At 36.4% G+C, this 17,070-nt stretch overlaps 2 protein-coding genes across 2 annotated transcripts; both read left to right on the top strand.

Moving 5' to 3' along the window:
* Nucleotides 1-4,422: 4,422 nt before the first annotated feature.
* On the top strand, nt 4,423-8,957 carry nqo1 (NAD(P)H dehydrogenase, quinone 1). Its single transcript, XM_068724324.1, has 6 exons — nt 4,423-4,604; nt 5,805-5,972; nt 6,396-6,526; nt 6,965-7,078; nt 7,584-7,685; nt 8,553-8,957. The coding sequence occupies exons 1-6, from the start codon at nt 4,601-4,603 to the stop codon at nt 8,892-8,894; spliced, it is 861 nt and encodes a 286-aa protein (XP_068580425.1). The 5' UTR covers nt 4,423-4,600; the 3' UTR covers nt 8,895-8,957.
* Nucleotides 8,958-11,214: 2,257 nt separating this feature from the next.
* Nucleotides 11,215-16,161, top strand: LOC137882182 (gamma-aminobutyric acid receptor-associated protein-like 2). The gene is made up of 4 exons (XM_068724339.1): nt 11,215-11,443; nt 13,664-13,719; nt 13,813-13,985; nt 15,453-16,161. Exons 1-4 carry the CDS (start codon nt 11,410-11,412, stop codon nt 15,541-15,543), a joined length of 354 nt encoding a protein of 117 aa, XP_068580440.1. The 5' UTR covers nt 11,215-11,409; the 3' UTR covers nt 15,544-16,161.
* Nucleotides 16,162-17,070: the final 909 nt, after the last annotated feature.

The raw sequence follows: 17,070 nt of genomic DNA, 5'->3' as shown, positions 1-17,070 counted from the left end.
ACGTTGGATGAAGCCAGGTTTTTAATTATTGTTTCATTTTGTTGACATATTAGAGTCAAACGTTTTTTATAGAGGGAATTCTCTATGTGTCACTTTAAATCATTTTAAAGTGATACAATGTTGAATAAATGAGTCTCTGAATGATATTTGAACAAACCCCTCTGTAGAAACCTAGAGAGGAATGAAACTGTTTGGTAAAATATAAAACGTCTTTAGTTCTGCAGGTTTTTGGTCATAAATTAAAGCTCTGGTCTAATAATAATTCTGTCCTGATGATGGCGCTCAAGGAAACGTCAAAGAGGACCTGAACAACAACCAAGGAGGAGTTTAACAAATCACAACATTGATGTACAGATAAATATGTACTGCAGTATTAGAGTATTATTTCTATCTTTTGTATCTTTACAGACAGACAGACTTTCTTTATAGTCAGCACATGAAAAAGTGATGCAATACTTCTTACCAAAATATCTTGAAAGTGATGTATTAGTGAAAAGTAGATCAGGACTAAACTGAAACTGGTTCACAACCTGTTAAAAGTTCCTCACAGTAACTTACTGTAAGTGGGATTCTGAATGCAGTATTTTGTACTTGCATAGAGTATTTTTACATTAGTGTAATGACTTCTACTTTGTAAGAGGATCTAAATACTGCTTGTATAAATACAGTCTTGATGTGTCTGAAACATTCCCCTTCAGGTAATCTGAGCAGGTCTGAGGCTCCGCCAGGTGATCTGCAGGTGACAGAAAGTGTTCGGGTCACATTCCTGTCTCATGTCAGCCCCGCCCGAGTCTGAGACGCATCGAGCTGCAGGCGTGTCTGATCCTCCGCAGGATAACTGACAATAGTTTGTGACTTGGCTAAAAAGCAGCCCGACCCGCCATCATACAGGGTCAGTGTCTAGTTACCCGTCTTCTGTAATGTAATGTGATATTAAGTTGTTGTGTTTTAAAAGGTATACATACATTTGGGTATCTGGAGTTCCAATTCACAATAAGAAAACCCAGTCCGTTTTTTTGTGAAACATGTGATTTGAACTTGTGAGACAAGACAATCAGATGCCCCCCCCCCCCCCCCCTTTTATGTCACATTCATGCTTGTTAGAATATACCTCCATAATCTGAGCATCCCCACCCACAGTTTGAGATCTACCTTTTTTGGCTTTTTTTCAGGAGGAGGCTCTTAAAGAGACAGGCGCATAAACAGAGCTTTTCAGATAGATCGCGAATACACAAATATTAAGACTCTGTGGGAAAAATAATGTTTTTTGTTTTTTTTACATTAATATACACCCGAGGGTCCCCCATTTGGACGCAGAGTACATACAAACTTAGAGAGTTTTGTGTTAAAAGTGGCAGAGAACCCACGAAGAACGAATATAGTGATGTTATAGTTCTGCAGAAACCTCAGCGTCCTGGGAACAACATGAACTCGGTCACTTCTACATGAGACAAACACATCTCCCATCAGCCAAGCAAACAAATAACAAAATATCATAAATCATACTCGATATGACTGGGACAGACCGGAGAAAACAGCTGCTACACTCCGTTAGCAACGTGCTACCTACGAACATGCAGCATGAAAAAGCATGTCCGCTTGACGGAGATTACGGACATATCTTCCATTTCTCTCTCCGGTAAACCATCGCAGAGATATTCAGCTTCGAACACAAAAAGTCACACAGCTTTCATCGAATATTGTACTCACTTTTGGTCGAATCTCAGCGAAAAAATGAAATATCTCCGTACTTCCACTGCTTGTTATGTCCAGCTGCATGTGCTTCGTGTGAATCCGTTCGACTCGTGTCTCTCCGACACTCCTCGGCTTCTTGGGAGGGTTGGAAGCTCAGCAAATTAGATTTCAGATCTGCCATCAGATGGGACGTTTTTGAGCTTTATTGGCTAATAGTGCTGTCAATCATCTAGCTTTCAATTCCAGGCAATTCTATTGGCTCCTACGGTTCGAAGGATGTCTCAATGGTGAAAATCGGAGAAAGGGGGGCTGAGATACAGCCCTGAACAGAGAGAGTGGGCTGAATCTGAAGCAGTATTTGACCTTAAACTAAACAACTAAAAAGGGCTTAGAAAGAGCTTAAAACACTCAAAAAAGGTCCAATCTTCTGTCTTTTGATTCATTGAACATCAGGAGTGATACATAGAAGTGATATAGAGTGTTTTTGAATTTAAAAAATATTTTTTTATTAAAATATTGGAATATTTAATCAGTTTTTTAATTTTATATGCTATATATTTTATAAATGTTTCACTGTATCTATGTATAACTCTGTATATAGAGCCTTTATCAGTTGTTATAAGAGCTGGGAATATTTAAAATCTTGGATTTCCATACTTTCCAAAAAACAATATCCTGAAATTGCTGTTTTTCCAGAGCGAGCTTTTGAATTTTCCAAGTTGTGCTGTGTTCCATCCTTATCTTATGTTAACCTGTAACATGTATTCTGATAGTTCCATGATTTTTCTCATCTCAAAAATATATTAAAAAAAATTATTTATTTATTTATTTATTTTTTAATTTAATTATACACTTAATTAGGTATTTCTTATCTTTATTCTAGCTGAGGCCTGCAAATAGGCCTCGTTTATATTAAAGCATGTAAAAATGTAAAAAAAAAAAAAGTATGACCCTGAAGCTGAAATGAGCATCATATGTCTCCTTTAACTGTTTGTGATGCATGTCTTTGGCAGCTGACATGATTATTACGTCACAATATCATCAACATGTACTTAAAATGGCACTAAAATGTTCTGGAATCACTCAACTATTTTGGTAAGAAACCAATATTTTTCAATCATTGCTCCGGTGACGAGCAATGATTTTCTGTGTAATGATTCAGCCCCAGCCCGTTAACACTGTGAATAATGAAAACATATCAGAAACCTAAATGCTCTTCACATTCTCTCCCCCTCATGTCAGAAAGCCTGAAACACATGAACATGATGAAGAGATTAACACGTTAAGATAGAGTGGAACAGAGTAACTGGCCGGTTTCACAAAGACAGACTTTGACTGCAGCTTAGATCAAATTAAATCAGACCTCTGAATGTATCTGGAGCCAAGTGTTCTTGTTCTCGACTCTCTCAAGTTGCTTTGAATTCCAGGAAAATTAAGACTGCTTTTTGGCTGATTGAGCCGCTCAGCTCCGCTCACTCAAGCAGAAAAGTGAACCGACTGTAACAATGGAAAGTGGCATTAACTAAACTTTACCAAACAATCTCACCACAAAGTCTGGAGCTTTCAATCGTATATATCGCATGCTCTTCCTCTCGTCGTGGAATTGTAGATGTTTAGCAGAGGTTTTGATTTTTCTGAGCCTCCACATTGTCTTAAAAAGTTAAATATGAAGGCACATTTGAAGATCTGCAACAGGGCACAGTTCGTCTGCTGAGGAAGATCACGAGACACAATCAAAAGCTCCAGCGCTGCTACTAAATGGACCTCATGGGGAGGTTGTTTTCTTCAAAAATTGTTTCAAAAGGGGGAAAACAATGGTAGTAATCAATGTTCCTGAGTTATGTTCCTATTCTTAGATTTACATTTATTTGATGTCTCTTTTATTTAATATACAAACATATATTTTATCTTTGCCAATTTATTTTTAATTATTTTGAAAATGTTCCACTGTTTTAATATCAATATACAATCTCATATTTTTATTTTTATAATTCTGTCATATAAATGGAGAAGAAATTTGACACAACAATATAAGTTGCTCAATAAAAATAATGGAAATAACTTCCTCCCAAATGTCAAAAAATAAATAAATAATCAAGAATGTGTTTTGCACACACAGGAGGCGTTATCAAATCCAGATAATAATACATAAATAAATTGGTTAATAAGAAAAAACTAAGCTAACATAATTTAGAAAAATACAACAAAATAAAAGCACAATAAGCAAACAAAATAAGCAAATCAGAAAACAAAATAATTAATAGACAACAATCCAATAAAAAACTAAAAATTAGAATAAAAAACAAAAAGGAGAAAATGGAACATATATTCAAACACTGTATGTGTGTATATATATATATATATATATATATATATATATATATATAGGTTTTCTCTCCTAATCTCCCAGTCAGTCACAACAGCCGCTTTGTAGAGGAACTGGTGACAGGTGACATTAAACACAGGGACGAGACAGAACAGCTCAGGCTTTACTAAACTGACGCCTTCCTCCACTTTTCTTCTAACGAGATGAAATTAAGTCGGATTAAAGAGTTTATTAAACCACATGACCTCGCCGGATAATCCCTTGAAAGTAACCCAAACATTCTTTTCCAGGCCAAATGAAACCAATCTTATCACCAGTGAGTCCTCTCACACACACACACACACACACACACACACACACACACACTCCTCCCTTTCACAACAATCAACTAAACCGGTCTTACAGTTTGACAGCAGACATTTTTTTCTTCCTCCTCTCCCGTGTGTTAGTCGTGACTCTGAGAGACATTTGCTCCATCTGATATCTAACCATGTTTCTCACGCAAAGAAACCCACGGGGTCTATAAGAGCCGCCCGGAAACCAGGTCTACAGTGCAGACGGATCCAGCAGACAGACAGCATGGGTAAGACTCTACTCATCCACTGATTTCACTTCCTGTAAATCTGTTTCTCTGCTGCTGCTCTGACACACAACTCTTACTCCAGACAAACCAAACTCTGACCTAAATGTGTGCTCCGTTTTTTGGAGAAAGTGAACATAGTTGGTAATGAAATAGCAGAAAACACTGTTAGATCATAAGTGTGAGACCAATTAATCCATTCATACTTTTATGTATCTGTTTCTCTGCTGCTGCTCTGACACTCAAACCAAGTTCTGGGCAAATTTTTGCTAAATGTTTGTTATAAGTTCACGTAAACTGTAAACAAATTGTACAAATTTAGATTGTGCAGATCTATGGTTCTCTTTTTTGATGCGTCAATGCTGCATAACTTTTTTTAAACTATGCAATTGCACACTGTTATATCTCATAACAATAGATCACAATTTATTCTAATTTGCAGTTTTTCATTTTTATGAATCTAAAAGTCGTCAAAGTTGGTCAAATGAACAGCGCAAATCAGGAGCCAATCATCTTGGTTTGATCATTAGTGACGACAATTAATCAATTAAAAATGTAGGACTTGAAATCTATAATATTCATAGATCTGTTTCTCTGCTGATTCTCTGATACTCAAACCAAATTTTGCTAACAAATATTAAAAAGGTGTTTTAAAAATACGTGTTAAAAAATAAATACTTTGTTTTTATCACCAGCGAACACATGTTAGAGAGTATTTTAATGTTTAATGTTTGAGATACTTTGCATACTACAAGGTGTATTATCAGTATAGTACTGCATCATATCATGTAAGTATATTCATGTAAAAAGTAGTAACTGTGTAGAATAAATGTAGTGAATTAACAACATTTACCTCTGAGATGTAATGGAGTAGTATGGTATAATGGAGAGAAGTATACAATGAAAATACTAAAGAAGAGTACAAGTATGTACAGTACTTGAGTAAATGTATTCAGCTACATTTTACCACTGATTCTAATGTAGTATGAGATATAAATGTAATACAAGGTGAAATGTAGTAGTATAGTAACATATACATAATATGAGGTACAGTACAGCAATATAACTTATCATAGAAAACAAAAATATTATAGTATAATCTATATTAAATAAATAGTAAATTATGGTCCATTTAGAGTCAAACAGACCATAAAGCATATATATATATATATGTGCGTGTGTGTGTGTGTGTGTGTGACACAGCTCAGAAGACGGCCCTGATCGTGTACGCCCACCAGAGTCCGGGTTCGTTCAACGCGGCGGTGCGTGACGTGGTGACGCAGGAGCTGGCGGCGCAGGGCTACCGGGTCCTCGTGTCCGACCTGTACGCCATGAACTTCAGAGCCAACTCCACGCAGGACGACATCACCGGTGACCTCACTGTCACTGTTTCTTTATGCTAATGAGCTTCAAGAGGTCTATATATATATATATATATATATATATATATATATATATATATATCCCATATATATATATATATATATATATATATATATATATATGGGATCCCTTCTGGATATCAGGGGTCAAGCTGGTGTTATTCTGTTGTTTTCTTACTGTCAAATATATAATAGTGTTTTTTACAAAAAAGCTCAGTTGTGTTTTACGTTTTTATAAATCAAACAGAAGGAAAGCATTTGTTGGGGACTATTTTCAGCGGCGGATGAATCCACATTTGGCACACACACACTAAGTGTTAGTAGATACATTCACTGTTAGGTATTTTCATGGGATTTGTTGACAGAAAGAAAAACGTATCCTTTCAGTTCTGACAGAGTGCGTTGTGTTCAGGTGACCTGAAGAATCCGGCGCTTTTCCAGTATGGAGAGGAGACCATGCACGCCTGGATGGAAGGCCGCCTCAGTGACGACATCGTCGCCGAGCAGCGCAAAGTAGAGGAGTCCGAGCTCATCATCTTCCAGGTCAGAGGTCCCCCACATCGCTGTAGTTTCTACCAGGCAGCGACCTCGGATTCTGACAAGTGGAGCCAACGCTGAAGTGTGTTAAAGCTGCATTCTCTCTAATGTCCATCAGGGGGCGACTCCTCTGGTTGTATAGAAGTCTAGTCTAAAATGACTCTACTTCTCTCTTGATTTATTACCTCAGTAAACATTGTAAACATGAGTTTATGGTCTCAATCTCTAGTTTCAAGTCTTCTTCAATACAGCATGATGTTCATTTATGCTTTAGGGCGGGGCTTACCGTGATTGACAGGTCTCGACCAGAGTGCTGTCCGATCTTTAACCTTTTTACAGTGTTGAAAACACTGATTTAATTGAGAAAACAAGCAAAGAAAGGAAGGAGGCAATAAAACAATACAGTATAAAGAGATAAATATCATCTTCTGTCTCTTCTCCCAGTTTCCTTTGTACTGGTTCAGTGTGCCGGCCATCATGAAGGGCTGGATGGACCGAGTTCTCACACAAGGCTTCGCTTTCTCCCTGGAGAAGATGTATAATAACGGAGTATTTAAGGTCAGCTTCTCTCATCAACACACATCTCTTTAATCAATACACAGAGGATACCACTTTATATTAACCAGCATTAAGAAATGGTCAATTAATACCAAATCATACTTTAGTTATTTTACTGCAAACAAACAACGAGGTGATATTCATATTTCTTTTTACAAATTATTAGTAATGCTATAAATTATGTTATTTTATCATTAGTTAGTTTAATATGACATCATTTGTTGAAAAAAATATGTAATGTAATTAATTAAAGACAACAACTATTATATTCAGATTTCTTTGATTGATGAACAAATGGACTATCAAGATGTATAAAATGATGACTTAAAACAAACACATTGAAAAACACTTTAATTCCCCCCATTTAGCAATTATAGTAAACGATAATTTAGTAAATAACACAGTATTTGTCACATATTAAAACTTCTCCTTTGAATACCTATTATATATCATTAAAACTGTTTAATAGTATTCATGAAATGTGTATTTTTGTGTTTCCCTGAAGGATAAGAAAGCGATGTTGTCTTTCACCACTGGAGCAACACAGACGATGTTCCAGCCTGATGGGATCAATGGAGACATCAACATCGCACTCTGGCCTCTACAGGTGAGCGACATCAACACAAATGTTCATTTATAGACTTTATTGTTATTACCTCACGGTGTTAGCTGGAGGACAAAAGACCAAAAGAAGGACTGGAATCACATAAGAGTCTGTTGTTGGGCATTTTAGGGGATCTATTGGCAGAAATGCAAAATTAATTTGAAAATAATGTTTTTATTATTTTTAGAATGAGCTGTTCGATTCTGGAACGCGTCATATTCACGTCATACACGCTTGGCGCACGGGAGAAGTTTCAGTTGGTTGCAATCTGCAACCTCACCACTAGATGACACCAAAGACTAAAATGAGATAAAATAAGATAATCCTTTATTAGTCCCGCAGTGGGGAAATTTACAGGATTACAGCTGTATTAAATATAACTATAACTAAAAACTAAAAACATGATATATACAGACAGAATAATTGTTGTATTGCATGGTGTGTTTATATTGTATTAAATATAATTATAACAAAAAACATGATATATACAGACAGAATAATTGTTTGTATTGCACAACACACTACACACTGCAGCTTTAAGACAATGAGGGGTTAGAAGTTGTGTTAAACATACTACTGTAATTGACAGTATTTATGAATGAATCATAAGGGCGTACTGGTGAACGTGTGGTAAATACCATATGATTACAACATTCCTGGTCTGATTCCAGCAGCTATTGTCTGCATCTCAGCTGTAAACTAATTTGCTTGGCAAAATACAATGATATAATCCACAAGGATTAAAATGTGTTCTGTGTTGGTGAACGGTTGTCAGCTTCTCTCTCTCTCTCTCTCTCTCTCTCTCTCTCTCTCTCTCTCTCTCTCTCTCTCTCTCTTATTTATTTGTCTCTTGTTTTGTTTTTTTTCCAGAACGGCACTTTGCACTTCTGTGGATTTCAGGTTCTAGCCCCTCAGATATTCTGGAGTCCAGCTCACTGCCCCCCCGCGGTGAGAACCGTGATGCTGGACGGGTGGCGGGCCCGAGTGAAAGGACTGTCGGCGGAAAAGCCTTTGAGCTTTGCCCCCTGTGAGCTGTTTGACCTCAGCTTTAAGGGGGGGTTCCTGCTTTGGCCCACAGTGAGGGAGGAGCGAGAGTCGCTGCCGTACGGCATCACCACAGGACACCACCTGGGGAAACCGCTGCCGCCTGACAACCAGATCAAAGCTCAGCCTGCTGATGAAGGAAGTGCCAGAGCAGACTGCAGGAACTAGAACCTCTCTGTTCTCATGTTAATACCAATATACGGGAAATAAAAGCAATTTAAATAACTGGAACTTCTATTTCTATTTGGATTTAAAACATGACCATTTCTCATTTGCATACAAACTGAAGACAGAAGGCTAAAAGTTATACCATAATATACTATACCAGACTATACTATAGTATACTGTGATATACTATACAACACTATACTATACTGTAGTATACTATTGTTAAAAAAGGGTCTCAACTCTCTCTTAGACAAAGGAGCAGGGCCAAAAATCAGCTGGGCCAAGTTAAAATCAAATCAAAAGATATTTAATAACAAACAGAAGCTATACAATTACAAACTGAAGTACACTATCGATAGAATATGTTCCGTGGATCAGAGTTAACGCGCCCCCATCCAACAGGCCAGCTGCCTGATTTTCTGCAAGATGGCCAGCGACGAGAACTAATGAGCCATCCTCGGTAACCATGTCTTATACTTTAAAGTCCCCGCCTGAAAGTTAAAAGTCCATCATCAGCTTTGTGATTGGCTGAAATCCAATACGCTTCCCCTTGGCCTATGGCCCATTGTCCTGTGGTCATCTTCCTTTGGCCAGCAGGTACCCTTCCCCCGCTGGCTCACACCTTCTCACATTCCTGAAGCCGGCCTCTTCAAACGTATCTCCATGTGGTCGCTTACGAATCTGAAAAGCCGATCTCAAAGGGTCCCTGTCTCTCCCTCACGGCTCAACACTATACCTTTAGTTTAATATATTCAATGGTTATGCTTTTATGGTTTAACACTTCTACAATTAAACATGTTATGACATTTTATATAATAATACCTTTGGCTTAAAACGTATAAATAAACATCGACAAAAGATATCCACCACTAGGGGTGCTATTAAACATACTTTCTAAACTTAAATTCTTCACACTATCCTATACTATGCTATACTTTACAATACTCTACTATCCTATTCTATACTATACAATACTATATTATACTATACTATACTATATCATACAATACTATACTATACTATATAACACAATACTATATCATACAATCCTATTCTATCCTATACTATGCTATACTTTACAATACTCTACTATCCTATTCTATACTATACAATACTATATTATACTATACTATACTATATCATACTATACTATTCTATACTATACAATACTATATTATACTATACTATACTATATCATACAATCCTATTCTATCCTATACTATGCTATACTTTACAATACTCTACTATCCTATTCTATACTATACAATACTATATTATACTATACTATACTATATCATACTATACTATACTATACTATACTATACTATACTATATTACACAATACTATATCATACAATCCTATACTATACTATACTATGCTATACTTTACAATACTCTACTATCCTATACTATACTATAAAATACTATATTATACTATACAATACTATATCATACTATACTATACTACGCTATATTATACAATACTATATCATACGATCCTATACTATACTATACTATACTATCCTAGGCTATAAAATACTATATCATACGATCCTATACTATACTATACTATACTATTCTATACTATAAAATACTATATCATACGATCCTATACTATACTATACTATACTATCCTATACTATAAAATACTATATTATACTATACAATACTATATCATACTATACTATACTACGCTATATTATACAATACTATATCATACAATCCTATACTATACTATACTATCCTATACTATAAAATACTATATCATACGATCCTATACTATACTATACTATACTATACTATACTATCCTATACTATAAAATACTATATCATACGATCCTATACTATACTATACTATAGGGTTTGTGAAATATGAATATCTTTGTGGTTGGGCTCTGGGATGTTGTGATGTGATGTTTCTCCCATGTCCTGTTATTATATTTAAAGATAAAGCAACTGAATGATCAGCAAAAATAGAAACAGATTAATCGCTGATAAAACTAATGTATTTATGAGTTATTTGCAGCCTTTGACGACATGATACTGTCGGATATGGTTGTGTTTATGTTCTTCACAGTGGGTAGGACCAAATATAACTAACAGGGTAAACGATGTAGAAGGTCGCCGTGTAGAAGCCACTCAAACAACGTGCATTTTGAACATCAAACAATAAACATCACAGCTGTTGTGTAGGATAAATTGTGGTATTTGATTTTAATGATTAAAGTGGAAAAAAAAGTGAGAGCGTCCCATTTTCACCCCCCGACTACCCCCTCGTGAGGTGCGGAGGAATGGAACAGTCCGGGTGTGACGTCACCGCCGGGGCAGCAGCCTGATCGTGAGGAGGAGATTGTTGTTTGTTGTGTTAGTGTCGACCAGCTGTGTGTCCGTCCTGTGCGTTCATTTTTTAACAGTCACAACTTAAAAGAGGACATCTTATTAAAGAAGCACATTCAGAAAGATATTATTTATTCATAATCTACAGCTGCATCGAGCGAAACAGAGCCCCGGAAACATGAAATGGATGTTCAAAGAGGATCACTCCTTGGGTAAGGGAGGTGCTAGTTTTTTGGATGGATAACAAAAATATGTATTTATAAATGTCCATGCAGTATTTGTGAAGTTAAATCCTTAATGTAGGTGCAGGGGGTGAATAAATCCGGGTTTAAAGTTGAGTAAATTTGTTCACAATAACGTCGGTGACACAGACTGGCCTGTCCTGCAGGCTTTTGTTTAGAGAGGATCGGCTCTGCTTCTCTTTCTTTTTCCTTTTTTTTTTTTTTAAAATATAGCCGTTAAATATTAATGTCAGCTAATGCAAACGTCGGCTGTATTGTCTGCACTTTGTATCGGATGCGTTGGGTCCGTGTAGATTGAAAAGCATCGCGTCTCTGTTCGTGTTTCGAGTCCGACACGACGACCGTGTTTTCGGGCTGATGGTGGATGTTGACACGTTAAGCTGCTAAAGCCTCCATTGTGGTGGAGTTTGCAGTCAGCAGCAGCTGGGATGTGTCTGTTTAATTGAGCCAAATATGATTTTTCTTTTTTACTTTACTTATATAATATAAAGTGGAGGCCTGACAGGACGGACACAAAAGTTGCTCTGGCAGGAGAAGTGCAGGCCTGCAGGCTGCTTTTAGCTCACATTTTACTATTTTATATAATTAATCCAGATTTTTTTCTTCCTTTTTAAATCAATAAGTCGACTAATTGTTTACACTAAAGTGAAGACAAATGTCCTGATTAGCTTTTTAAATGCCTAAAAGGATTCCTTAAAACAGCATACTTTGTCTAAAGTAGTAAGTTACGCGACTAACATTAATTATGATGAAACATGTGAGACTCAGAAAGAAAGCAATTATTTGCATTTGTTGATCTGGAAACCAAATCACACCTGGTGTTGTTATTGCTCAACATTCATAATGCTCTTCCTGTTGACGGGCTAGCTGGTGGCAGCAGACAGTGTGTATCAGACTTAAAAAAAAAAAAAAAAGAAGCTTCAACGCTCAGTTCACATGTTTATTAATGAGCACAGGTCACGTGTTGCTGGTGAGCGGTAGTGTGGGCTTTAAATCGCGGCAGTTTTAAATGTTAAACGTGTAAAAAGTGTCATTTGGCTTCTCTCCACCACAGTGTTATTGTTGGTGTCAGTGTTGAGACTGCGTTACCCAGAAGCCCCTCTGTTTCCTGTGAAGAGGAGGATTCAAGTTCTTATATTTATATATATCAAGTTTTTTATATATATATATATATATATATATATATATATATATATACATGTGATATATATATTTATATATATCACATGCACTACAGCTGCAGAGATGCAATCTAAAGTCTCCTTTAAATGTGTATACAAATAAAATTAATTCATAATTAATCAGAATCAGAAACGGTTTATTGCCAAGTATGTTTGCTCAAACAGAAATAATTAAAAAATATTAATATAAAAATTTACAATAGAATATATACGAGTCTAAACACAAGATAGTGTTATAATAATAATAAAAAGTTTAAATAAAGAATGATATATATATATATATATATATATATATATATATATATATATATATAAATAACATAAACACATTTAATTGATATAATAAAATAGAAAATTTGATCAGCTGGATCCATTAAATGTTTGACATTTTTCTTTGATAAATTTATTTGATTTATTTGATTTTTGATATTTCTAATTGTCTGTGAATCTTAATTACTTCTCTTTGGTTAAGACTCAATTTCAATGCTGAGTTATTGGAGCTAAAGTAAGTTACTTCAGGGGAATTAAAAATGAAAAACAAACAAACATCATACACACGGATCAACATACAAGTAAAGAAGTACAACTTTTGTTCCAGTTGGAGTACGGTGTGCAAATGAATGTAATTAAGTCATAAAAGGGCTTTTAAAAAGCTGTGCTGTGTTTTGTCCAGTTAGTTATTCCTCAAAATCAATGACTTTTGATCACTGCCGATACATCCACTTTTTAATATATTAAGATAATAATTCAGATAAAAAAAATTGAAATAAAGTAAAACTTTAAAAGATTTGTAATAATAATTGATAATGTCTTTCTGCAGCTCTAGAGTCGCCCCTACAGCGATTAGCTGATGTTTTCTTGATGATTGATTAGATTGTGTCGTCTTGATCCTCTGCAGCTGCCTCCTTTTGAGTGTCTCCCCTCGGCCGTTATGTATCGATCTCTGTCCATCGCTGGTTTGTCTCTCACAGTTCATTAACGCTGCTTTTTTTTTTTTTATCTCCACCAGAACATCGATGCATAGAATCAGCCAAAATCCGCAACAAGTACCCTGACCGGGTCCCGGTGAGTGAAAACCTCTGAGCCGCTGCTTTGTGTGTTGCGCTTCATCGCGGCTTCGCGTCTGTAACGGACGGCGTCTTGTGTGCGTTGTGTCAGGTGATCGTGGAGAAGGTGTCCGGGTCTCAGATCGTGGACATCGACAAGAGGAAGTACCTGGTCCCCTCCGACATCACAGTGGCTCAGTTCATGTGGATCATCAGGAAACGCATCCAGCTGCCCTCCGAGAAGGCCATCTTCCTGTTTGTGGACAAGACGGTGCCGCAGTCCAGGTCAGGGCCGGGGCGCTGGTGTGTGCGCGGGGGGGGGGGGGGGTCATGTTGGTTCCCAATTCCCAGGTCTAACTCGTATCATTTATGTATTGAGAGTATGAATATAAAGAGATCACACCAGAACAGGAACTGTGCAAATAGACGGCGATCGATCGACATTATTTATACATTTTTAAATGTCAAAAAGTAATTAAAAAATTTGCAGAGCACAAAGCTCTGTCTTCCAAGTGCATAATTTGTCCAAAACCCAAATATGTTTTTGTTTGACATCATAAATGACAAAGAAAACCTGTAAGAATTCACATTTGAGACGCTTCGATCGGCAAATATTTAGCATTTTTTGTGACGATCACGACTGTACAGCGACGCCTTCGTGGTCATGAAGGGTAGTCGAGATAAAACTCCAGTCAAATCACTTTTACGGCTTTGATCAACAGGAACTCTGTTTGGTTTCCAGACGCCGTCACAGTCTGGACAAAGCGTCTCTGTTTTTAATTTCCCGTGTGGCTTTTTATCTCATTTATTACACGAGTCATTGCTCCTCTCATTATAACGCCAATTTAAAAAAAAAAAAAGTGAATGTTTGTTGAAATGAGTTGATTAAAAGTAAGAAGATGCAGAGGGGGAGTAGAGGGGTGGTTTTTGTTTTGGTTTTGACTGAGTAAAAGACCTGGAGAAAGATATGAAAATACAACGTCATGAGTTAATGTGTTGATATTCAGGCTGATTCAACACTGAGACACAGAGAGAGAAGCAGCAGCAGCAGCTACACCCATCGCTCCTCTCAGACCAGCCATGACTCAGCACAGAGGGAAACGAGGCTTTTCAACTTTTAGACTTGCTTCTAAATGTAGAGGTCAGGTGGAGAAACAGCTGCCGCCTCACACCAAACTATCTGAGCTTATAGTCTTCAGTTTCTACTCTGGTTTTATTTTGGTCGGTAATTATGAGCAGTTAATTGGGAACTAGACAGTTATGTTCAGTAGAGACTTTTTTTTTTTTTTTTTTCTCTCTCACCTTTTTGTGTGTTTGTGTGTGTGTGTGTGAGAATAAACTAATGTGTTTGTTCATGGTGGTGAAGGAACAACAGTAACTACGTTTACATGCGCACTAATATTCCACTATTATGACAATATTCTGAGTAGGATATGATTCATGTAAACATATTATTGTGTTTGGCTATTCCTAATTAGGTCTTATTCCGCATGGAGCATTTTCCGATTACAACGTGTGTGATATGCCGACGTTATTCTGGTTTTATGAGCATTAGGATGCATACGTTATTGGAATATGGACGGCTGCATGTAAACGGGAATATTAGCGGAATCTTCATCTTCTTCAGCCATGTAGACGGCTTATTAGGAATATTGTCTTTTTCAGAGACGTGTAATATTTGGTGCAATGTAAACGTCGGCGCTGATCAGCGGTCCCGATCAATAACGACGGCGCGTCTGCTTCCTGTTTCAGCATCACGATGGGGCAGCTGTACGAGAAAGAGAAGGACGAGGACGGCTTTTTATACGTGGCTTACAGCGGGGAGAACACCTTTGGTTTTTAAAAGAAAAGAAGAAACAAAAAAAACAAGACGACAACGACGACGAGACGCCACGATCGTAACCGGCGCGCCACCCTCCCCTCATCTAATCACAGCCCTCACTCGGCCCCCCTGGAGGAACCGCGGGGAAACCCCAGAGAGATTCAGAGACGTGAAGGTACCCGAGAGACGGAGCGACCGCTCACCTGACTGGACGAACGTAGACGAGAGCACCGGTGTGTCTGTTCTGGCCCAAGTTGCACCAGTTCTTAAAAGATTCATAGATTGAGTTGTGTATAGTGTTACATTTCAATTATTATTATTATTATTATTATTGTTTGTTGTTGATGTGATTTGAGTGTTTTTAGAAGGAGCTTTGATTTTTTTTTTCTTCTTTTTTTTTCACATTTTAAATGATGAATGAATGCTTTTAGTTATGCTCTCCTCTTTGAAGACAATATTTAAAAAGAACATTTAATTTAAATATTTGAAATTTAATTAGGATGACCTAACCAATAAAAAGCTTAAAATAAAATACGGCTATTGTTGTTTTTTCCCCCAAATAATGATAGGTGATACATAGATACATGTACAGTATATACTGTATATCTGTGTGTAAAATAAATGTATAGTTTAGAAATATATTTGAATCATTTCCTTTTGTCCTTTTTCCTTATTCTGCAGTTCTCCAGTGAATAATAATTTAATCAAAAACAAAATCTCTTATCTTCCTCTGACTCAAAAATGACATTTCCAGAATGAATAGAGAGTGTCTCTGTGGCTACAAGGTCTATTAGAATAATGTTGGTATAGTAATGGTGACATATTTATGTTACTGGAACAGAGTAAATGAAGATGTAACACAGTATAAATACAAAGATTTAATTTCCGACATTTCAAATTTAATATTTTAAATGTCTCAGGTATTAAAAAATGTAAATAACATGGCACTATAAGTATTGATTCTAGCTGAATACTACTGTTCCTGGCTTTATTTTGAAGAAGTCAAAAGAGTCAGACGTCTATACATGTTGAGATCCACCAGGTGGTGGTAATGAGTCATTAATGTGTTCAAACATCACAAACGGTATCAGGATCAGCTGTTAGTATGTCTGCATGTGTCTAACTGAAATGGGATTAATGTGAGTTTGAACTCACAAAAGTCTAAATTAATATAGTTATTAAATGTGATTCTTACATCTCTCCTGTTGCTACAGGACATCATGATATCAAAGACTGATAATACAAAATATAAATACATTATTGATAAAGAAACATTTAATTCTACTGGTTTAAAAACAAGTCAAAGTTTAAAAATAGTCTGCTGTTATATTTATGGTGTCGCCTCAATGAGGAACTAATGTGAAACACTAAAGGTACATTTAGTACTCAAGTACTTACAACTACAATCTTGAGGTTCTTGTACTTTACTAAAGTATTTTGTGCTGCTTTTTACTTCTACTCCACTTCATATCAGAAGGAAATGTAAACATGATAACTTAAGTTACTGTGCAGATTCAGGTTATTAATGCAAAATATAAATCAACTAAT

Source organism: Cebidichthys violaceus, unplaced genomic scaffold, assembly GCF_023349555.1.
Source record: "Cebidichthys violaceus isolate CVI_PGR_0920_01 unplaced genomic scaffold, fCebVio1.0.p SCAF_30, whole genome shotgun sequence".
Taxonomy (NCBI): Eukaryota; Metazoa; Chordata; class Actinopteri; order Perciformes; family Stichaeidae; genus Cebidichthys; species Cebidichthys violaceus.
The sequence above is the reverse complement of the archived record's forward strand: the minus strand, read 5'-3'. Positions and strand labels throughout refer to the sequence as shown.

Bases quoted from the DNA above. Each gene is read 5' to 3' on its own strand.
- nqo1 (XM_068724324.1), top strand. The intron at 5,973-6,395 runs GTGACCTCACTG...CGTTGTGTTCAG, and splicing joins CACGCAGGACGACATCACCG to GTGACCTGAAGAATCCGGCG. The intron at 7,079-7,583 runs GTCAGCTTCTCT...GTTTCCCTGAAG, and splicing joins ATAATAACGGAGTATTTAAG to GATAAGAAAGCGATGTTGTC.
- LOC137882182 (XM_068724339.1), top strand. From the start codon at position 11,410: ATGAAATGGATGTTCAAAGAGGATCACTCCTTGG. The intron at 11,444-13,663 runs GTAAGGGAGGTG...TATCTCCACCAG, and splicing joins CAAAGAGGATCACTCCTTGG to AACATCGATGCATAGAATCA. The intron at 13,720-13,812 runs GTGAGTGAAAAC...GCGTTGTGTCAG, and splicing joins AGTACCCTGACCGGGTCCCG to GTGATCGTGGAGAAGGTGTC.